At 40.1% G+C, this 24,143-nt stretch overlaps 2 protein-coding genes across 6 annotated transcripts in view; both read right to left on the bottom strand.

Annotated features, from left to right (window-relative positions):
- Positions 1 to 1,754, bottom strand: part of MRAP2 (melanocortin 2 receptor accessory protein 2) — a 100,080-nt gene extending 98,326 nt beyond the window's left edge. The window contains exon 1 of the mRNA XM_033867532.2: positions 1,680 to 1,754. The gene's annotated coding sequence lies outside the window, so the exon portion shown is untranslated. The remainder of the gene's footprint in view (positions 1 to 1,679) is intronic.
- A 3,131-nt stretch (positions 1,755 to 4,885) lies between these two features.
- The window catches only part of CYB5R4 (cytochrome b5 reductase 4), an 81,674-nt gene continuing 62,416 nt past the window's right edge, over positions 4,886 to 24,143 (bottom strand). For 4 of the 5 annotated variants that reach the window (XM_019929372.2, XM_019929374.2, XM_019929373.3 and 1 more), the window contains 6 exons: positions 22,342 to 22,482; positions 20,578 to 20,730; positions 17,635 to 17,785; positions 17,242 to 17,328; positions 7,885 to 8,049; positions 4,886 to 5,460 (listed from right to left, as the gene is read on the bottom strand). In XM_019929372.2, the coding sequence (XP_019784931.1) occupies positions 5,406 to 5,460; positions 7,885 to 8,049; positions 17,242 to 17,328; positions 17,635 to 17,785; positions 20,578 to 20,730; positions 22,342 to 22,482 (752 nt within the window). In that variant the 3' untranslated portion in view covers positions 4,886 to 5,405. The remainder of the gene's footprint in view (positions 5,461 to 7,884; positions 8,050 to 17,241; positions 17,329 to 17,634; positions 17,786 to 20,577; positions 20,731 to 22,341; positions 22,483 to 24,143) is intronic. The other variant, XM_019929375.3, reaches the window with a different exon arrangement.

The raw sequence follows: 24,143 nt of genomic DNA, 5'->3' as shown, positions 1-24,143 counted from the left end.
CGTGAAACATCTGAAAAGGACTTGTATCTAGATGTACAAAGAATGCTTCCAATTTAATAACAATAAGAAAAACAATCCAATTAAAAATGGGCAAGGGCTTCCCTGGTGGCGCAGTGGTTGAGAATCTGCCTGCCGATGCAAGGGACATGGGTTCGAGCCCTGGTCTGGGAAGATCTCACATGCCGCGGAGCAACTAGGCCTGTGAGCCACAACTACTGAGCCTGCGCGTCTGGAGCCTGTGCTCTGCAACAGGAGAGGCCACGATAGCAAGAGGCCCACGCACCGCGATGAAGAGTGGCCCCCGCTTGCCCCAACTGGAGAAAGCCCTCGCACAGAAACGAAGACCCAACACAGTCAAAAATAAATAAATAAACAAACCAATGAACCGACATTAAAAAAAAAAGGCAAAAGATTAAAACCCTACAAAAGACAATATACCAGTGGCCAATAAGCATATGATAACAAGTTCAACGTCAACAGACATCAGACAAATGCAAATTAAAATCACAATAAGATACCACTACACACTAACTTTTAAAAGATTAATACTTCAAGGTTGTTGAGGATGTGGAAGGATTGAAATTCTGATACAGTGCTTGCTGGCAGGAGTGTAAAACGGTACAACCAATTTGGCAAAAAAAACAACCTGGCATTTTCTTAAAAGTTTGAAACTGTACATTCAAAAGCATGATTATCTAACTAGTATATGTCTCAGCACTAGATCTAGAAATATACACAGAATAAAATAGGGTTTAAAAAAAGTTAAATGTACAGTTACCACATGACTCAGCAATTTCATTTGCAGGTATCTATCCAAGAGAAATGAAAAAATACGTCCACAGAAAGACCTGGGCATGAATGTTCTGGGGACAATAGAAGCTTCTCTCGGGGTGACACCCTTCCTAAGAGCTGAGCACTTGCTGGAGGGCCGGGGGCAGTGGCCTGAAGTCCCCTCGGCTTGCTCTCCGGGTGTGGAACCCGTGCCGCATTACCAGGGCCCCGAGCTCAGTGTGCTGCCCCCCAGGATGGAGCCTCCATTCCATGAGTGCGGACCCGGCAGCAGAAGAGAACTTTAACCAGGAGAGAAAACATGTTTTTTGTATTTCAGATAGGTGACTCTGGCATTCTGGCAGACAGAGAGAACAGACTTGGGATTGCCAAGGGGGAGGGAGGGTGTGGGAGGGAAGGATAAACAACTGTAGAGCACAGGGAACTATATTCAATATCCTGTGATAAACCATAATGGAAAAGAATATGAAAAGGAATGTATATATAACTGAATCACTCTGCTGGACAGCAGAAATTAACACAACACTGTAAATCAACTATACTTCAATTAAAAACACACAAAAAACCCCAAAAAAACCAAAGCAGAAAGACACCAAGAGACTGGGGCTGGCTGCGGTTTCACTTTTCCTTTTTAACCAATTAGCCGCCATTCTAAATATCGTAGACCAAACAGAGACTGGGTCATCTGCCCAAAGGTGGGAGTCTGCAGCTATCAACAGACACAGCCCCAAACTAGTTTAGGACAAGTTTATGTGGCAGAGAAGGTAGACCACAGAGGAAGCTGGAGTCAAGCCTTCACCAGGCGTGGAAAGCATCTCTCACTCCTCCATCACATTAAGGTGAAAATTGAGGGCCCATAGCGAGCTCTAGACAAAATACAATTATCTTACCTTGGACAAGTTTCTCTGTCCTCTTCAGACTGTGGTAGGCAGAACGGTCCCCCAAAGACGTCGACACCCTAACGCCTGAAGACTTTGAATATGCTCTATTAAATGGCAAAAGGGACTCTGCAGCTGTAACACTACAGGTTTTAAGATCAGGAGATTATCCAGGTAGTCCTGGGCGGGCCCCATCTAATTGCATGAGCGCCTACAAGCAGTGAACTTTCTCCAGCAGGGGGAAGAAAGACTGTAGCAGAAGGGAAATGCAGAGATCTAAAGCATGAGACACGATGGATCTACCAGTGCTGGGGCGAGCCACACAGATAGCATGAGAAGGGACATGGGCAGCTATACAAGCAAAGACTGGCCCCCAGCTGACTGCTAGCAAGGAAATGGGGAACCCCAACCTCAAGGAACGGAATTCTACGAACAACCTGAAGGAGCCTGGAAGCTAAACATTCTCCAGCACGTCCCGAGAAGAGTCCAGCCCAGCTGACAACCCGATTTCAGCCTTAGGAGGTCTTCAGCAGAGGACCCAGCTGAGCCCTATCCCAATAGGGATAGAATTAATGGGCAATTGTTCTGAGCCATGGAACAAATGCGTGTTGTTTTAAGCCTCGAAGTTCGCAGTCATTTGTCCTTGCAGAAATATAAAACTGATACAAAACTGACATATAAACACATTTTTAAAAAGGAAGTAAGCAAGCAGAATTCTCAAGGAAAAGTGACTTTGAGTATAATTCCAATTTCTTATTGCAAATACAGGACGTAGGAGCCTTGGAGCTCTTTGCTCAAGAATAATAGTTACAATCCATATTCCCTTCTGCGCTCCTCAGTATACGGCTGTATTAAATGGGAGACTGAGGCTCTATTTAGGGGAGTTTCTAAGGCCCTCTAGCAACACTGGAATAGAGAATGGATTTCAGTGAGGTCAAGACTGCAATAGGAATAAAAAAAAACCTGCAATAGGAAGACCAGTTGTTGGGCTATTGTACTGAGGTGATTGAGGGACCACAGGGCAGGGCTAGCTGGTATGGAGGAATCAGATTGGAGAGGGAGACACTGATCCCGAATAGTTCTAGAAGGGCTGGCTAGATTTACTGGTAGCACCAGTAAATCAGAGAATTCAAGAGGAGGAATAGACCTGGGAGAGACTGAAACCATGGGTTTGCTTAAATCCACTTCAGCTGCCTTCACTGATCAAGGTGGTTTTGCATGTCCTCCAAGCGGCATGTAGCCTAAACAATAAGGTATGTATCTGCCTGAGTCATTTTCCAGGAACTTGGAGTCAGCTGTGTCTAGTTGGAGCTCAGCTGGTTAACACTGGATAGGACCACTGACCCTCCAAATGGGCACACATGAGTGGCCACGCAGGGACCTTCTGACGCCAGAGGGTCGAAAACTCCACCCTCAGCTCGTGCTAAGCGCCTCCACTCTTGAACGTGCAGAAGCCTGTAGCCTCGTTACGCCTGCGCAGCACAACAATCACCCCCACCTTTTCCCGGTCACCTTTCCCCACGCTCCCCACGCCTCAGACGGCCCTGCTTCTTCGTTCATTGTCCCGTAATTCCCCTGAGCCCTTTGGCGGATCTGAGACTTGTCTTCCCGTCTTCTCACCTGGCTGCCTTTTAAATAAACCCTCTCTTTGCTGCAATCCTTGGCGTCTCAGCGTTTCGGCTTGCTGGACGTCAGCCAGACATTAACCTGGTTTGGTTACAAGATGGTCACGGCAAAAGCTTAGTTTGGGATCTATTGAATTTGAGGGGCTTGTGGAACACCCAGGTGGTAACTGGATATTGAAAACTGAAGCTCAGCTGATTCTCAAAGATGCCAATTTGGGAATTATTAACATACACGTTCAGAAGATGCTCATGGGTTTTCCTTTGCTTTAAAATAAAGTAAGAAGACTGAGGAAGAGATACAAACAGGGAGTAACCTGGAGGTAATTAGAAATGGGTTTGGAGGAGAGAGGAAAAAGGAGGGTAGAAAAGATGAGAGAGCTGGCTGAGGTAGAATTAACAGATATATTACTAATAAACTACAAAAAAAGGTGTGCCTGGAAAGTTCATGATCTTAGGGGAGAAAAAAAGAGGTGGTAGGAAGGCAGAGGTAGAAAATGTTCCTGTTAGCCACAGGGAGCATTGCCACCTCCGGCCTGAGTGAATGACTGTGCATGGAGGAGGGAGACGCAGGGAAAGAAGAAAGTGTTGATCCAGCCACTTGCACCTGGGGAGCTTCCTGGGCTGGGGGTTTGTAATTTGAGGAACGTTAATATTGTGTTCCTCCTGAGTCCACCATTCATTCAGTGAAGACTTAGCTATTTACCAAATCGTTTACAGGGGAGTTGGAGACTCCCCACACCCCGATTTCTGTAAAAGCAAAAGCAATGCTGCCATCCTGAATACGGCTGTTAAATCTGAGTTAGCTTACACATAGCCACCTATGCATCCAACAGTTTCCTCAGGAAAAGCAACAATGGCTTTTCTTTTTTTTTAACATCTTTATTGGAGTATAATTGCTTTACAATGGTGTGTCAGTTTCTGCTTTATAACAACGTGAATCAGTTATACATATACATATGTCCCCATATCTCTTCCCTCCTGCGTCTCCCTGCCTCCCACCCTCCCTATCCCACCCCTCTAGGTGGTCACAAAGCACTGAGCTGATCTCCCTGTGCCATGCGGCTACTTCCCACTAGCTGTCTGTTTTACACTTGGTAGTATACACAATGGCTTTTCTTGATACCCTTTGCAGAATCCCAATCTGTGAAAGCCTTTGAAGGCTGCACACAGCAGCAGGGAGAGAGAATAAGATGCCCACACAGCAGAGCTTAGGAGGGCTCCCTGCTGAACCGCCAGCTGTGGGGCAAGCAGCCCGCCAGGGAAGGTACCGTTTAGGATGGAGTGTCCCTCATTTGCCCAGCTGGCCTAGATGGGCTCAAAAAGAATTCAAATTTAACCTATTCCAAAGCACCAAATGATTATTTTAGACCATGAGACCAGATGCTATACTTTCATTATCTTTCCTGATGCCTCTAGTTTTGGCTAAGAATCAAAATAGTTGTCAAGGTTGTCTTAAACTTTCTAAACACATATACTCCAAAGCTGCGTGCGTGAAGTGTCTCCAGAATCTTTTATTGCTGCTTTTAAAATTCCCCGCAGACACTAACCCACACTGTTGCACTCAAACACATTTCTACCACAAAGATTAAAAAGTACTTCAGAATATTTTTTATTCTACTCTGTATCAAGACCATAGACACACAAAATGTTTGGATCACTTAAGTTATAACATTCCATGTTTTCATAGTAAGAACAAGGACATAAATGATCATTTCCTGAGTTTACAGTGCAATGTAAAATTTAATCTGTATTGCTAATCAGACGTCTTACAGCATAGAAATGTGATCAAAATGATCATTTGCTTTATCATGTCATAAAACACAAGAGCTTATTGTAGAACAGTGATACAGTTTAAATGGTAAGGAACTTTGTGATTCGTAACAAAGAATCCTCTATATACTTGTTGCCACGACTGACCTTCCAGGACAAGTATCAGTAGTAAAATAAGTTATGGTACAAAATAAAGTCAACAAGGTATCTATAGTGAAGAAACATTTGATTTAATTTAAGAAACTAAAACCTGGATTCTAGTTAACCTATATACAAAAATGTTCTTTTAAAAAACCCTAATTAATCACAAATTTAGCTAAAACAGTTGTACGACGGCTCTTCATTATGCTGTAAAACTATGGATCTCATCTTTGGAAAAGTTCAAATCATGCAGCAACCTGAAAAACAAATAAAAAGCACATGTTTCTTAGGGAAGATGTTTAAAAATAAACAAGATCAGAGTTTACCATCGTAACCATAGTATTTTTTCATTTTCCCCATTTAGCATGTGTTTCTAAAAAACACAATTATCACTTCTAAAAAATTAGCAATAATTCCTTAATATCATCTAGTATCTAGTAAGTGCTCACATTTTCGATTGTCTCACAAATGCCATAATTTTTTAAAGTTTGTTTGAATCAAGATCCAATTAAAGTCTACTCACTCTGATTGGTTTATATGTCTTTTGGGTTTTTTTTTTTTTTTTTTTTTTTTTGCGGTACGCGAGCCTCTCACTGTTGTGGCCTCTCCCGTTGCGGAGCACAGGCTCCGGATGCGCAGGCTCAGCAGCCATGGCTCACAGGCCCAGTCGCTCCGCGGCATGTGGGGTCTTCCCGGACCGGGGCACGAACCCGTGTCCCCTGCAACGGCAGGCAGACTCCTAACCACTGCGCCACCAGGGAAGCCCCTCTTTTGGGTATTTTTTGATCTATAACATCCCCTCCATCTCTCTCTCTCTCTCTCTCTGTCCTTCAATTTATTTGTTGACAAAATCAGATTTTTAAGTGTTGAGTCTCCCACAGTTCTCATTTTGCTGCATCCCTGTGGTTTACTTTAATAATGTTCCTTTTTCCTTTTATCTCCCAAAATTTAATAATTGGATCAAGAGGCTTAATCAGATACAAGTTCAATTCTTTTTGACAAGACTACTTCGTAGTGCTCTTTCATCAGGAGGCACATAATACCGGGTTGCCTCTCTTTTTGGATGCTACCCACCACTGGTGAGCTATGTACATATCTACTAGTTTCATTAGGGACCGAAGTTGGTGATATTCTACTCCTATCATTCTTTATTCGTTTATCAGCCGAGGAATTCTATAAAGAATAACTTCTGCTCATCTATTATGTGGTTATCCAGTAGTATAACTCATACAGAAAAGGCAGAATAAATGCCGGTTTTCTTCCTCTTTATTCACCAGTTTTTGAAGTAAGGACTTGATCCCCTAGCATTCTATCGTAATTTTCCCCCACTGAACAGGAGAAGCAGAAATACTGCTTAAGTATAATTCAACTTGGAGAATACTGTAAATGGAGACTGAAATCTTAAAAGTAGCTCTGTTTAAAATAGTGCTGAAGGGGACTTCCCTGGCGGTCCAGTGGTTAGGACTCCACGTTTCCACTGCAGGGGGCATGGGTTCGACCCCTGGTTGGGGAACTAAGATCCCGCAAGCCATGTGGCATGGCCAAAAAAAAAAAAAAAAGGAGGTGAAAAAAAATAAATAAAATGCTGCTGAAAATAATAAACATTTCCTTCGTACTCACTCTTTGTAGTCACTGTGCTAAGCATTTCACATGCATCAATAGTATCATTTATTCCCTCAGATGGGTGACTGCATGAAAGCTTAGATGGTTTGGCCCTAGGACACTTAGCTGATGACTGTAGCATGACCCTAAGTGGTGGAGCTGGGATACCAACCCAAAGTGGCAGCTTCCAGAGCTGACACGCACATTCAGACAAAACGACAGGACGGCACAGGAGTTACGAGGGCCAACGTGGTGCGGCAGGCAAGCCTCTCACTATCTGAACCCAACCTACCTTTCCGGACATACCGCCTGTCTTTTTCATAATTAAAATTAAAAATAAAATAGCAAGAGAGAAAATTACCTAGCAAATGTTAGGTTCAGTCATATACCAAACAAGGAAATGCAGGGCATTTAAGGCAGTCATATTTTAAAGTCATCTAGAAACCCAGTAGTGGCTATATGTAACCAAATATTTTAAAGTGTCATTTTAGAGTTAAATAAGATCAAGGTGATTTTTAAATAAGATGGTCACTACCACTGGTTGTTCTCTGTGCGGAGTTCAACTCTTGGTCTTGGCTTATTTATGTTCTAGTCTCTGGGTTTTGTCTTGCTGTTTGGCTCTTTCTCACTGTGTTATCGATTAATGCTCACCCAGTTGCAGAGAATGATGGAAGGTCAAAAGCTACAATGAGATGAACACTGCTTATTATGATATGTTTTTAAAAAATTATTATACATTATGAAGCTTTGGTGGAAGAGGAGGTTGAATCTAGTGTCCCCAAAACTATCTGGCACCAATCTTGTGAAAGCGTCCACACGACCAGCCACTACCAGAGGCCATCAAGAGCTGGCTGTGTCTGACTTTTGTGTTCACGTCTAACTCTGTGCATAACCCGGGCCTCCGACACTTCACCTGCACGCAGATTAAACACTTTGTTATTATTTTCTTATGCTGTGACAGGCTATTGAAGTACGTGTTCATATGAATAGGAAGAAATGAGAGCCATGTCAACTGCTGTTCATAGGAGGTCGTCATTTCACGGTGCTGGGATTCTCTCTCCTACCACGTTGCTACTCACTTCATTCCTTGTTCTGTAAATGGCATTGGTCCACAAATGCAGATGAGGACTTTGGACGTGTCTAAACTTCTTTTCAAAAATTCAGAAAGCAGAGCTGGTGAAATGTATCCCCGTTTGCTGTTCCATTCAGAAGTAGGTACTGAGAGAACAAATTCAACGTCAAATCTGGAGAAAAGAAACATTTTTTTAAAGTCTATTACATTAAATACATTATGAACATGTTTCCAGTTCACTAACGCATCTTTTTCTCCCCTGGAGAACAAATGAATATATGAAGGTTGACACGCTTGCTAGCAAAGCACTAGAACAGAATGTAAACATTTTGCAAATACAGGTAAATCCACATTTACTAAAGATAAACTTTTGCTACAGATAAAGAATAATTTGACATTTTCTATTGAACTCATTAGAAAGAGAGCTCTGAGGGATCTCAGAGAACTCCACATTTTTATTAATAATTCGCTTGTATAAAGCACAGTAAAGAGCAATGACCAGTGACATGTGCATTTTCATCTGACTCAAACCCCTCCAATGAGTCCTTGACCCCGATAACCAACGGCCTATCTGACTTCTTACTGTTACTTGTCTTCGTGGCTTCAACCTTGATTTACAGGATCCCTGTGCCACACCCGATGTCACTGCTGTGAATGGCACCACAGTCCGTTTGGTTGCACAAACCAGAAACCCAGGACTGATCTGCCTCACCCTCCACGTCCAAATTCTCCCCAATCCTAGCTCCTAACTCTGTGCTCTGCTTCTCTCAGCCTTCACCGCCACACCCTGCCTGTTCTCTTTCTCCTTCTGTAATGTTTCTACCACACCCCACTGTTCAGTTTCTTAGCTCAAGCATCATTTCCAGGGAAGCACTGCAGCCCCACCAGTCTGGAGTCCTTTCGTAATTACATGTGTTGTAGAAATGTTTCCCTTTTCCTCTTCTTTATAGCCTTTCTATCAGGCTGTAAATATGTGACCACCAAGGTGATTTTTCTAGTAATGTCTCCCTTCCCCATTAGACCAGAAACTCCGTGAGAGCAGGGACCATGTTTGCTTGGGTTATCACTGCACCCCTAGTGGCCATCACACAGGAGGCACTCAAACACTATGGAGTGAAACATTTCAAAGAAAAGAAAGGGTACAGAATTACGATCAGAAAGAAGCACATCAAACCAAGCCTCACAAGGGAACAACAGACCACTTCTTCCCACAGCTCTGCAATCTGTTAAGTGAACTGCTGATGAACAGCCATAGCACATTCAAAATTCTAAGCTCTACCTGCTCCCTTTGCACCATTTCTGCAAACACAGTTAGTTCTTATCATTTTCAGTAGCATCAGATCGAATGTGTTTCTACATTTTCCACTTGAGTAATATGTTAATCTCAATCTTAAGAAAACGCTGAAGCGAATAATTTCTCTCGTGAGGTGGCCCTGGGAGCCAAACATCAGAACAGAAGCAAGACATGGCTGGAGCTGTGGTCCTCGCCTGGCTGGGCTGCAGCTGGGTGAACGCTCCCAAGAGCGGACGGGCCAGCACAAGCATACAGACCAGCTCAGGGCGCCAGCCGGGGCTACAGAACCCGTCCCAGCTCTCACCAGACCCAGCCTCTAGGGCTTATAGGTCCATCTGTGGAACAAGGTGGGAAAACTATATGCTCTCTTACAATTCTAATATTCTGATTTTATATTTAAAATCCCAACAGAGACGTGTTTTATTTCTTGCCTTCAAAGTTCCCATTTCACTTTAGCAGCAATAGGAATCCACCCTATACAAAACAGTACCCCGAATACTCTCTTTTACTAGCATGTTTTCCTTCCCAGCACTTATCATTAAGATAGCGTTACGTAATTCTGGAACGTGATGTTTGTTTGCTGCTCCATGAGGCCAGAGTCCTGGCCTGTCTTGTTCATACTGTATCCAGACCTAGCTTGAGGCAAGTGTGCAAAAAATACTTGATGAATGAAAAAAGGAATTTATTTAACAAGAAGCCATATTGGTTAAAAATAAACACTATACTCAGAAGAACAAAGCCATATGCTGGCATCTATGAAATTACATATAAAAATGTACGTGAATTTGTAAGGGCATTTTTCTGGGAAGAAGGTCTATAACCTTTCATCAGATTATCAGAGGGGACCCAAAAGCAGCTGTGGAACCACTATCTTAAGACATTTCTAATTATACATAGACAACGCAATAAAATATAGCAACTGCCTTGTTAAATTACAAATAAAAGATAAGTCTCCTCTGCCTCTATTTCCAATCAGCCTGTCACTGGAATAAAACTGCTAAGATATAAATATATAAAACTGCTAAGATATAAATATATAAAACTGCTAAGATATAAATCAATACTGGTGTCCTTTGTCATCTGAATAAAAATCTTAATTTTCCTTTAGTGAGATGCTTTAAAAAGAAAAAAAAGAAAAAAAAAAGTCTAATCAGTGGCATGCTTTCTGCAGGCATCTACTAAAGGGTGAAAAATAACTGTGATCCTTACATAAATGGTATAAATTCCTCATGTATTTTGTATTTATTCACATATTGGTCCCCCGGGTATACCTTTGGGTCTCTCAGTGGAAAACGTGACCAGGTGGCACGGATGCAATTTTCAGGGGATTGTAAGGAGGATGCTCTCCTGTTTCTCTTCTCCTTCACAGCCCTGGAAAAGAGCTTTCACTGGAGCGGGAGCAATCCCAAGGTAAGACTCAAGAATACATGAATGAAGGGCTTTTTATACCATATCAGGATACAGATGGTTACTGTGGATGGTTGCTTCTGAATTTTTCTGAAGGGCAACTTACTGTCTGAAGCATTTATAGCCTTGAGGCATGAGGGGACGCACTGGCAAATGTCCTGAAACTCCTTTCTGCCCTATGATTTCAGAAGTGCCAGAAAGGACTGGGACTCTTGAAAAGGTTACTTGAAAGTAAATTTCGAGAATCCATAAAGTGCAAAGCAACATGAGAGACAGAAAGAGAGAAAGAGAGAAAGAGAGAGAGAGAGAGAGAGAGAGAGAGAGAGAGGGAGAGAGGGAGAGAGGGAGAGAGGGAGAGAGGGAGAGAGGGAGAGAGGGAGAGAGGGAGGGGGGGGGAGAGAGAGAGAGAGAGAGAGGGAGAGGGAGAGGGAGAGGGAGAGGGAGAGGGAGGGGGGAGAGAGAGAGAGAGAGAGAGAGAGAGAGAGAGAGACCTGCTTCTGATGAATGCCTATGAGGTCTAAATGTCAATGGAAGTAAACAAGCTTGTCCAAAATAAATTACTTTAAAGTAGGCTGATAAATGACCTGAGATTAAAAAATCTTGAAATATAAATGTATGCATTCAGTCTAAACCATATGCAGAGCCTGAAGTCATTCAACAGCGTATTCCCTCCTCCTCCAGGCAACCAGCTTCCCAGACCCACTCCTTCCTATTTCTTAAACAAACATACATAGCCCTGCCTTCCCAATTTTACTGCCACAACTCCAGGTCCGGCCCTTCTATCTCTTGTCTAAGATGCTGCTCTAATAAGCTTACCCTCATCTATCTGGCATATCCTTGTTATACTAGTTCTCCTAAAAACCCAGATCCAATCTCACAACTTCTTTGCTAAAGCTTCAGTGGCTTGTCACTGCCCACAAGTAGTACTTCAGAGTATTTGGGGCCCCAGCTTTTCCTGGTTTCTCTAGCTAAAGAAAAATACTAGAATCTGCAGAAAAACTTGCTATTTGCTCATGGGAAAAACAGCTCACAAAATAAACAGCTAGGGGTTAAAAATATTTCTCAAAACGAATGTGATTAAACACGTGTGCTCCTCCAAATGTTAGTGGTTGTCCATGAAAACAAAAGGCTAACCTGGCAAATAAGTTTGGGACTACTGGGTTAAGAGAAGTTAAATAGATTTGTTTAGAATTTCTCAAAGCCTTGAATATGCTAAGTTCATATTAAACTTCAAGAAGATAACATAGTATACATTATTTCTCAAACTTATTTAATCATAGAGCCCTTTAGGGGGAACACATAAATATTTCAAGGAACACATTCCAAGAAACACACCCCTGGGACTTTCCTGGTGGCACAGTGGTTAAGAATCCGCCTGCCAATGCAGGGGACATGGGTTCAATCCCTGGTCCGGGAAGATTCCCACATGCCACGGAGCAACTAAGCCCGTGTGACACAACTACTGGGCCTGCGCTCTAGAGCCCGCGAGCCACAAGTGCTGAAGCCCACGTGCCCTAGGGCCTGTGTGCCGCAACTACTGAGCCTGCGTGCTACAACTACCGAAGCCCACACGCCTACAGCCCATGTTCCGCAACAAGAGAAGCCACCGCAATGAGAAGCTCTCGCACCACAATGAAGAGTAGCCTCTGCTCGCCGCAACTAGAGAAAGGTCACACGCAGCAACGAAGACCCAATGCAGCCAAAACATAAATAAATTTTAAAAAAAAAACAATAATCATTGGGAACTGTATTCAATACCTTGTAATAACCTATAATGGAAAATAATCTAAAAAATATATATCTCAATCAATTTGCTGTTCATCTGAAACGAACACAATATTGTAAATCAACTATACTTCAGTAAAAAAGAAAATCCAAAAAAACACCACCCCTGGAGGAACATCTGGGAGGAACAGAGAGTGGTATAGGGTCCAGATTAGGGGCCCACACATCTGAGTTGCCTCACAGGCTGGGGAAAAAGAAAGGCGTTCAAGCACCTTGTTTAACTTACTTGTGCTTCTGGAATCACTGGATTTTGCTGTCTTAAATGGGACTTACACATTGCTGGTCCCCAAACTGACACCAGAATATAGAAAAACCTTTACCTTCGAGAGGCTACTGTCAAAGTGGATCAATAGGCCTTGGTACATTTTGACTTAGTGATTCTTCTGGTAAACCTTTATCCTGCATAGTTAGAGAGGTACAGAAAAATTTGTACTCACTATGTCAAACAGTAGAGGGTTGGTTAAACAAATTATGGTATGAACTCAATGACCAAATACAATGCAGCTATTAAAAATCATGGTGTAGTGTGAGTTTTCCCAACTAGCGCTACTGGCAGTTTGGGCAGGATAATTCTTTGCTGTCCTGTGCTGTCTTGTGCACTGGAGGCTCTTAACAGCATTCTTGTAGGCTCTTAGCAGTCTCTACCCACTAGGTGCCAGGGGAACCCCTTCCATCAGTTGTTACGATCAAAAGCGTTTCAAGACATAAATGTCCCCCTAGGGTGTCAGGGTGTCAGGCGGGGAGAAACAGAATCACTCCAGGTCGAGAGCCACAGGTTGAAAGTGTTCTATACATAGAATACACACAATTCACTAAAAATGTAGTTATAAAAAGTATAGTCAGTATGGCTACATTATTTAAAAATACAAAAAAATAATGTGCGCATTTAAGTGTATAAGTGCGTGCATGTGTGTATGTATGTGTGTGTCTGTGAGAGAGAGAGGGAGAGAAAGAGAGAGAAGGAGAATGGAAAGATACAAACCATAATGTTGTTCCTTGGGTGGTAAGATTATGGGTGATCTTTTCCCTTATATATTTTTCTATACAAATACGTATTAATTTTATAAACAGGAGAAAATCAGCAAATCATCAAATTCTACTATTTATAGAAAAGAATATGCTACTAACTTTACTAAAATAAGGTTATTATCTTCAAACATGACTGCTTTGAAAGGGAAGGAAAATACTTATTCTATTTATATATTACAAAATGCCATCCAGAAGTCAATCTCACTGTCAAACTGTCCTGCACCTCAAAAAGAATCCTGCAAAAGCAGAGAACTCAGAGCGGGCGCATTCTACTGGGGGAGGGGGGAGTACCAGCATGTAAGACTGAGTCAACCAGGCCTCATAACACTGCTCAGTAGTCGAGACAGAGATAAGTGAAATTTAATTTGGATTTCCGTTTACATAGTAATTACCTACACCTACTGCTGTACATATTTACCTTCTACTGGAGTTAACAGTCAAGTGTAATAAAATATTTGGATAAAATTCAGGCAAGCTAACTTTTTTTTTTTTCCGTTGAAATTTTATGCTTAATGACATGAAAACTGAATTGAAACAGAAACATCCTGAAAGAGTACAAATCGTCTACCTATTTTTGGCAATTCTAAGATTAAGTTTAGCAACATGGGAAAATGAAGAGATCCATTCCCTGGATTGCATGAGAAGATAAGCCAACACAATATCCTGTTCCCCGTTATACCCCCATACAGGCACCTGGGAGACGCTCACAGGAAATTGATGAGTAAATGAATGTTACAAATATGCTAATTCTGGGCGAGGCACCCACATCCGCTATCTCATGGCCCCCGCTCCCAAACAACCCTCTGATGGAGATATCGATGTCCCTGTTCTACAGAGGGAAAAACTGAAGCTCCCTCAGATCAAGTGACTTGCCTGAGGTCACAGGTTAATAAGTTTCCATCATACAACAATATTTCGAAGAATTTCCTTTGCTAACTATATTATCTGGATAAACTCTGAGGACAAGCACAGCATGCTTGCTGAAAATGAAAATATTAGATAATACACCAGTCTCAGTATACATTTTTCCTATCCCTCCTTGTTCCCCAAAGGATTGAATGGAAAGCTGTGTCCTAATCCTACAGAGAGTAAGGTATTTCATTTGTTTTAACTATAGAACTTATTTTTTTAATAGTCACAATCCAATAATAATTTAACCAAGGAGATGTGTTCAAGTTTCACATTCTGCCATCAGAAACTTTATTCCTAAAACGAGCAGTGACATTGGAGAGTCAAGATGTAGGAAAGGGTGGTTTAACAGATAAAAAAAATTAAGCCTTAATTAAATGACAGATGTGACAAATTAAAACTACCTTATATTAATTTGAACTTTCACTTTCCTTCTGTGTATGGGACTCAACAATTATGCTCTGAATGAACAGTACTACCGAGAGCCATCAGTAAACCTTTAAGGCTAGGTTTCTCCTCTATCTGCATAAAACCTGAGAATATGGAAGGTTCCTGACAAATGTTTCAAAGCCACGTACATACACAAGGCCTCTGTGTTTCCCACTGAGGGTCTGACCCCAAGGCCTTTGCGTTTTCCAGGGAGGGTCTGACCCTGAGTCTCCAGGGGGGCACAGATCATTCGAGGCTGGAAGTCAGTGCCAGTAGAGGGCCCCCAGCAAGGAGAGTGTACCCCCAGAAAGTGGAAGGAAAGGGAGGGAGCAGAGAGCGCACAGTATCGGGAGCAGGCAGGTGAGAGCCGGGAGAGAGAGAGCGAGCAGAAGAGAGAGGATAAAGGCAGGCCAGAGGCAAAACACTCACTCCTCCCAGCACACTGGAGCGTCTCACTCACTTAGAGCCAGTTATCCAGAAGTGAAAAAGAAGGGGCCTTTCCTCATCCTCAGTCCTGCAGCCTACGCAATTCCACCAACCCAAATTATGTGGACGAAGCAAGACAAAACAAAATACACAGGGGACGTTGTTAAAGGGCACTTCATGTTCAGAAGCTGTAACACATGCCTTTCTACCAATTCTTTCTTTTTTTTTTGATTTTTTTTAACTTTTTATTTTATATTGGAGTGTAGTTGATTAACAATGTTGTGTTAGTTTCAGGTGTAAAACAAAGTGATTCAGGTATACGTATACACGTTACTTCTTACGTCGAGTTTAACATCAATGGATAGACTAAGAGTACAATGTCTGTTTGCTGAAATAATAGTAAATGAATTTTTCTTGTACAAGCAAACTATCTTGAAGAATACCATGTCCCAAAACTGCCAGAAATACTTTTTAAAAAAAATCTAGCTAAAAAAGTGTAGCTACGTCTGCTTAAAGTCTTTCAAATGCTTGTTTAGGAAACAGGAGCTCAAACAGTCAATACAAGAACACATGTATACAGAGGTCCTTCATAACAGCAACCCAAATATCTGAGGCAGGGCTTCACAATTTCTAAGCATTTGCACTATCTTCTCTAGTCCTCACAACAGGCTTATGAAGTAAACAGGAAAGATGTCATTATTCTATTTTGAAAATAAAGGGACAGGCCCACAGAGCTACGTAATTTTTGAATACAGTTTCAAGCTAGTAAAGGGTAGACTGAAAACCAGAATTTAGGTCTTTAGGCTTTTTGATAAATGCTGCTTCCGATATTCCACTTTGAAAATTAGTGAAAAAGACACTTGAAAAACGCAGGAATTTCTATTTCTTTAAATTATGCTCTAAATTGCTGTGCAACTACTTAAGTATAGTACATATTCTTAGGTTTATGTTTTAAGTATGTGAGAAAACACTTCGGTGATTAAATTCAGGTCGTCCTTCATTTGTGCAAATTATTTACTAAAAGAGAAAGAGGGGGAGGATGGGAGACAACAGAGAGGAAAAGACTAGAAGGAACCACGGCATCACCTTAGTGAGGATATTCAGAAAATATTCAGAAGAACCTGGAGCCCCAGGGACAGCTGGATTTCTGAGGTCTTTAACTTTTAAAATGTCAAGAACTTTACCTCCACCATACTGTCATAAACATAAATACTTACGTCAGATATTTTGTATGACTTACGAAGTTCTGCAATTCTTAGAAATAGTTTTTAATGATACAAAAATGCTTCAGAAATATGACAGCTTGTCCAATTCATTCTTCTTCTGAAATTTTGTTTTGAATTTCCAACTGCTTTCATACCTCTTTGGGGGAGATGGGGCGTATGCGTGGTTAAATTATCTCACTTCCTTGGACTGTGCTAGGGCTCTTTTTTCAATGAAGCAAATTGCCACCTTGCTGTCCTTGCTGCCTCATTTTACCACTGAATTCAGCCTGACTCAGACTTTTTTCTATTACCTATACCAGCATTTCCCAAAGTGTGTACTGAGGACCACTAATGATATTTAATACGTGTTAATGTGAACGAAAAAGAATGAAGAGAATCTTGCTAAACAATGCAGAAGGAATCCCCTTCTTGGAAACTCACAATGGACATTGGCATAGTAAACGCTCTAAGAAATCCTGTAGTAAAAAAACATGTTTATTTTTGCTTAACCTACCTCACCAGATTTATCTGATCTGTCCCCATTATAACAAGAAAATCTTGAATTACCAAATTGGCTACACTGGATCATTTTCAATGAAACCTAACTCAGTATACACAACATAACATAAACATAAAGCCCGGTATATATTTTAGTGATACATCTCTGATGTCACATTGACTTTATCAAACTATCTCTTTGGGAGAGGTGTACTAACATTACTTACATTTGGGTTTTTGTTCTTTTTTTTAAGAGAATTAGTGATTATTTTTGTTTGAAGGAGTTTCCTGGTCAGTTAAAAACTCCAACCAAAGGAGGCAGGGTATCAACTGACTAAACCTGTATGAATATTTAAAAACAGAGCTAATACCACTTTTATACCTTTTATCCTTAAATGCTAACTTCTCCAATTGGCTTCTCCAAATTATGTCATCCTCTGTTTTATTGAAGAACATCAGCTTCACTTTCCTTAAAAGAAAAAACAACAACTCAAAAGGTACCATTTCGATTATAGAATTAAAAAATATGCATGAATGGAAAGTCTAAAAGTGAACTAGCATGAATGTTTTTTTAGTGCCAATTAGGTAACCAAAAATATCAAAAATAAAGGAATCAAGTAAATAAAACAGCTTGGAGTGGAGGAAGAAGAGTGAGAAATGACGACTGAGGGATAACATGTCTGTTGAGGTCCACTAAGTATTTAATCGATTTAGAATACCTTCTACTAATCTAGCCGTCTTACAAGGGGTAATAATTAAAGATAAAATGACATACCTGAGACTGGGTATATTAGTCAAAGCATAACTCAGTACTTTAACCATTGGTGTGAAGCCTGTTCCCGCTGCCAATAAAAAGAGATCTTCCAAGTCTTGGAACTGGGATATTTTAAAATTGCCCTCGGGATTGCTTACAGAAACATAATCTCCTAAACAATGAAATATACATAAAATCAGGGGAAAAAAATGAGACCGTTAACCTAGTTGAATTAAGAACACGAGGAGAAACAGGTTGCATAATTATCAGACTACATCTCAGTTTTTAAGGAATGTAAGGGGTTTTGAGAATACTCATTAGGCTCCCAAGTATGTCATTATACTCAAATTATCATTATAATCAAATTAATAATGAGATTTCATTATACTCGTTTCCCAATATTATTTTCCCAAATCAACTGGAGTCTCTAACATACAAACTATTGCCAAATATTTAACTACAAATTATCAATAAAGGCTTGATTGCTAAACTAAAACTAGGCACTTCAAAAGCAGAGTCCGAGTATACCTGTCTTGCACAGTATAGGGCGGAAAATACACATTCACTACTTACATATGATTCTTAACCACAGTAATAAGCGTAGTAGGAGAGAAAATTGAAACGGAAATGTATTCTAATATCTTATGTTGTTAGTAAAAGTGCTAACTTTGCCTCCATCAAATCTCTGAAAATACCTATCAATTAAAACAAGAGCTGTTCTGCATTTAATTCCCATAAAGACAAAGCTCGATCAGAAACCGTACTTGGGGCATGCTACTTCCAAATTTTCAATCAAAACAGTTGAATAAACCCTTTTCTGCTATGCAGTTGATATAATCGCTATGTACCACTCATATAAGAGAACTGTCTTTAGGACATTTCAGAAATTTTCAATGTAACTTTAAAAATACAAAATAAAGCTGACCATATTTTAAAAACAATTTCAAATGCTCTGGTTTATTTTTAAATGTTTGGATGCTCATAATTTTTCCCTTTTTTGTCCATGGCAGGAGAGTAAGAATGTTGTAGTAATTGATGAGTTAAACATTAGAAAGTAACAGAAGCTCCTTGTTATAGTTTGAAAGGGACCATAAGATCAGACATCCTCAGGAAAAAGTCAGCTGGTTGTTTACTAAAGCAGCCTCACAGAATGATATTAACTTGATAACTTCTGTCCACAGTCCAGTCCTTCCAATGTCATAAAATTGATTAGACTCAGGCAAGGACTTGATGCTAATGAAGTTCACAAGAGATTAAAGCACACATGCCAGAATGGCAACGGATTTTCAGCCTGACTACCTGCATCTAGTGACCTGAGCATTACATGCCCCATCCAGGGCATCTCAATACCAGTATTGGAAGACCAAACATTTGGAACATTTGGAAGGGCAAAATAATCATTTAAAAGTTGCTTGATGAACATGGAATTGAAACAAAGAAGTGGATAATTTTATAGGGTAGCTCACATAGGCCATATTGAGACTTCATGAGTTACCACTGCCATGCCAGCGTACAACCCTCTAAGTGGCACCAGTATCTGTGCCATGACTAGTTCCCCTAGATGAAGTTGAAAAAACACTGATCTTGCTATTTCGGCTTTCCTTTCCCATGCTCTGTGCTGACTCTCCACCCTGCTCTCTGCTACACAATCTCTATGGATAGGTTATAATACCATCAGTTAAGTTTCCAGCTGCTATATTACAATCATGTTGTCAGTCCTTCGCAAGGTGATATCACCTTCACTAGATATGTAGGTATTCCAAAATTCGTTAGGTTCACATTTATGTCCAATATTTTGATTTATGTAACCAAAGATGACTCATCACATCTATTATATGTAGACTGCTGAGCTTAACTTTCAGAGAGCAGCAAATTTTCTCTATTTCCAAATTTTAGTGATCTACTTCACTCGATATTACTGCTAATACTGTCTTAAAAGGGGAAGAGCTCTTTTATTGTTACGCAAAAGGCAGTCAAAAGTTGAAGACACAGAAAAAGGAGTAGAAACAGGAAGGGGGGCGGTCTCTAAATATTAGTAGATTTCCTTATAGTCCCTTTATTAATTCTCTCATAGTACTTTTATTGAGAGCCTGTTATGCGCTAACTGCCCTGCTGGGTATGGAAAATACAAAGATAAGACATATCTATCCTTAAACTCAAAATCCTGTAAAGAAGGAATATTATTTATTCTTATCCTAGATCAATGAACAAAGTGTTAGTTACCGAGGGGTTCAGAAGAGGAGGGAGGCTTCATAAAGTAAGTGATATTTTTAAAAAATATTTTTAAAAAGGTACTTGACAGGTAGAGAGAGGCATTCTAAAAAACTCAAGCACCTAAGAATGAGGATGACAAACCTCTGGACTAACTGATTAAGTCCTCTTCGTGACCTGCAAAGACTTGGATGCTTTTTCCAGCTTCACCTCTCACCATACAAAATACTTGTGCTACTCAGGTTATGGAGACCCATCCAAGGCGTCAAAGCTGCAGAGCAACATGATTAAATCTATCATCAAGGCAGTATGGAAAAAGAACTGGAAAATGCAGATTAATAGAAAGATACCAGTTAGAGGCAACTGAGAGAGACCAATTACAGATTAAGAGAGAAATGATGAAGGCTTGATCTAAGAAGGTGGCAGAAGGGATAGAAAAGAAAGATTAAAAAGTCACTGAGCGGTAAACTCAATAAAACTTAGTGACTGACTGGATTAGGAGGGAGAAAATGGGAAGACGCAGCGATGACTCGAGTCTCCAGATTGGGTCGAGGATGAACAGTGATGCTGCAAATAACAGATGAGGAATATGGAAGCAAGGATAGGTTGGTGGGACTAAGAGAACATGACTTTGGCTGCAGACATGATGAGTTGAAGATATCTGACAGACTCCCACAGGGAAATAACTAAAAGAAACTGTAACATGTGATCCAATCCAGAACACAATCTAGGTTAAAAAATATATATACTAACCAATCTGAAGATGATCAAGCTCTGGTGTGAAGAGTCCAGCAGGGTAGATTTTGATCAAAAAGTAGATGTATTTATTGTTGGGAAGAACTGGTTCCTTGAACTCTGAGAATAAGGAATCAGATACGGGTGTATATGGCTTCACAATTTCAGTACCTGGAAAAAGTCACAACAAAGAAATTCAAATCTAAAAATCTAAATGAAGATGAAGCATACAAATTTTATGATGCTATCAGTATATATTTAAAACTACACTTAATGTGAACTTAATTCTACGTTCTATATGTATGTAGTACATGTATATATACCCTAAACCTATGTGTGCTGAGATAATGTTAACAAATCAGTAATCTACCCATAATATAAATAATCTGTTTTTATTAAGCATGGCATAAGGTGATGGGGTTTTATGTTAATAAACTTAGACAACCATCTACACCATCAACATGTAAGCTTTGTAATAGGCTACAACAAAAATGGCATTAAAAGTTTACACAGAGATGCGAGAAGGTATTTACATAATAATTTTAATTATACACCAAATTTTTTAAAGATTTTATTTTATTTTATTTTATTTATTTATTTTTGGCCTCACCACACGGCATGTGGGATCTTAGTTCTCCGATCAGGGATCAAACCCGTGCCCCCTGAAGTGGAAGCATGCAGTCTTAACCACTGGACCACCAGGGAAGTCCCCATATACCAAATTTTTAACAATGGATACCAATGGCCAGTGGGATCATTTGCGTTCCAGGAAGGGAAGAATTTCACTTTTTACTTTATATATTTCGAATTGTTTTAACAATTTAGTATTTTATATATTACTTTGGTAACTGAGAGGAATGTTAATCCAACTACTTCTAAGAATATAATAATAAAAAACAGGGTAAAATTAATAAGAAGTCATACTTTAGCCAGCCAAATTCCAAAGAAAGAGGAGTCACCACATATTTGAAAGACCAAAATTTTATACATGGTTCCATCACATATACAAAAATTAATCTACATGTAAATCATAATACATTGACAACAACCACACTGGGGAAGATACCAGCTATTGAATGATAACTTGGCATTAGTGATGATGAAGAGAAAAACTGAACAGTGTCATCATAATAAACCACAGTCACCAAATCCTGGCTGGTAGTCCGTGAGGCTGATTGCTGGAAAGGCTAGGAGTGTTATCTTCTGCAGTTTCAAAAGACTAAGAAGATGTCAGACATCGCTAAGAAAGGTATGTAAAACAAGTGAATGAGGTAATTTCAGGACGAAAATGAGGGGAAAAGAATTTACACAGTTAGGAGTATGTTTACAGAGCTTCTAATACTAGTGGCACATGCAAGGAAATCATTTATAATCATCCACTCGTTTTCAGTTTTATAAATTCAACTTCATAAATGACAGACCCGTAAGTAGTTAAATAAGAGACGTTAGTGTGTGTTCCTGGCAGTTGTCTTCACGGAAGACCATTTGTGTGCTCCCTCACCTCTTTCCTTTAAGGCTTTGTTAGTAATAAATTACAATGCTGGTGGCACTACCTCTATGACTAGTGATAATTTCTTTGTTCATACAGTGATGCAGCACAGCTATAGTTCCCACATGTAGGATCACTGCATCCACAAACCTAGAATCTGGCTATCACTAAGTCTAGCTGCCCAGAAACATTTTATTTATAACCTAAATGGGCGCTTCCTCGAGAGATTAGTACTGATTCCGAACTGCTTATAAAAGAAGAAAATGTTTCCGCAAAGCCTCTGCTTGCCTTACCTGTAATAGTTAGCTTGAAGTAAACATGTAGCCCAGTTGGCACCTGAAGATGTGTGCTTGGCGGCAGCATCAAGCAGAAAAGCTTCGTATCATGAGTCACATCTTCCTTGGAAATTAACTGGCACTTTCTGTAGTACAAACCTAGAAAGTGATTCATTTTCTCTTAGTGAGGAATAAATTAAATAAGCAGTACTCTCAGACCTACCGCGCAAAAACACAGGCTCAGCTTTCGCTCTTTAGTGAGCTTGAGTTTCACTAACAGGCCTGTGACGTTTAAAAAATTCGTCAGTATTTTGAAAGTCTTATAGTGTTAGTTTTCTCCATTTTATTTCCTGTGATATCCATTTTCCAAAACCTGTAAGTACTTCTGTAATTTGAAAAATAAGCTCTATAAAATGAGTGTTATTTCCTGTCTGTTGTTATAGCATGTTAAAACCATTATAGCCTAAGAAATTAAAGTCTAGTTTATTTCTTCTTAAATTTACTTTTTAAAGTAATTCCATCCTTTAAGCCTATAACAGCTATATAATTAAACTGTAGATGTGAAAGATATTTGATAATCAACAAAGCTCATTCTAAATTCTTTTCTTACAGAATGGAAAAGTCCTGAAACTCAAATATTTAAGGTTTAACAATACCAGCACTATTCAATAACTTAGAAATATTTCTTTGATAAAGGCAGGAAAAATACATTCTTGTGTCTCTGTATATGTGTATTATATATACACAAACAAAATTCATATGTATATGAATTATAGAACATTTCAATGGTCAAAAAATGATTAAAACAAAAAATAAACTTAGGTTTAAGGGTGTAAGTTCTGATTATCTGGAAAATTAATTTAAGTGAAAAACTGAAGATGCCAAGTTTGTGGTACTAAAATACAAATAAACGAAAGGAATCAAGTATTTCTATAAATAGGGGAAATATTTGAAATTAATACCCTAAGCTCAGGAAATATTATTTGTATACAGAGCAAAATAATACCACTTGGATTGGAAGATCTTGTTACAGAAGTTCTGAAAGCATGAATATTTTCACTTGTAAATTTTCTTTCGGATGTAAACAGCATGCCAGAGTAGACTTTGTTTCATAATTTCCTCTCTTTAATAAAATAGCATTTACAGAGATGTCAGGAATTAATCCTAATAAAGCATCTTATTATCCTAATTATGCTCTTTTTTTTTTTTTTTGCCGTACACAGGCCTCTCACTGTTGTGGCCTCTCCCGTTGCGGAGCACAGGCTCCAGATGCACAGGCTCGGCGGCCATGGCTCACGGGCCCAGCTGCTCCGTGGCATGTGGGATCTTCCCGGACCAGGGCACAAACCCGTGTCCCCTGCATCGGCAGGCGGACTCTCAACCACTGCGCCACCAGGGAAGCCCCTATGCTCTTTTTTTTAACCTAAAAATATTTAAGTAGGTGCAGAAAGATTTACTCCAGACCTTAGGATGTGAAGGTCCTACATCAAATAACGAATGGTTAGTGGAAAACTAAAATTCACATAGAATCCTAAGAAATCATTTTGGCCACAGTTTCATCCAATTCTTTTCTTCCCTTGTCCCTTTTGCTCCCAAAGAACCTGGTCACTAAATCTTTCCATCTGTCACCATGGTAGCTCGGTATGCACATAAACTTTAGAGTGCATCGTTGCCAGGGCAAAGCTTAGACCAGATTACAGCTAAGGGTACCGCCCCAGAGTCATCCCGGAAGGCCTAATCCAGTAATGGACCGACGAAGGATCAGAGGACCTAGGCTCACCCCCAAGAAGAAATGAAGGTTCAAACGATCTCCTTATCCC

Source organism: Tursiops truncatus, chromosome 12, assembly GCF_011762595.2.
Source record: "Tursiops truncatus isolate mTurTru1 chromosome 12, mTurTru1.mat.Y, whole genome shotgun sequence".
Classification (NCBI taxonomy): domain Eukaryota; kingdom Metazoa; phylum Chordata; class Mammalia; order Artiodactyla; family Delphinidae; genus Tursiops; species Tursiops truncatus.
The sequence above is the reverse complement of the archived record's forward strand: the minus strand, read 5'-3'. Positions and strand labels throughout refer to the sequence as shown.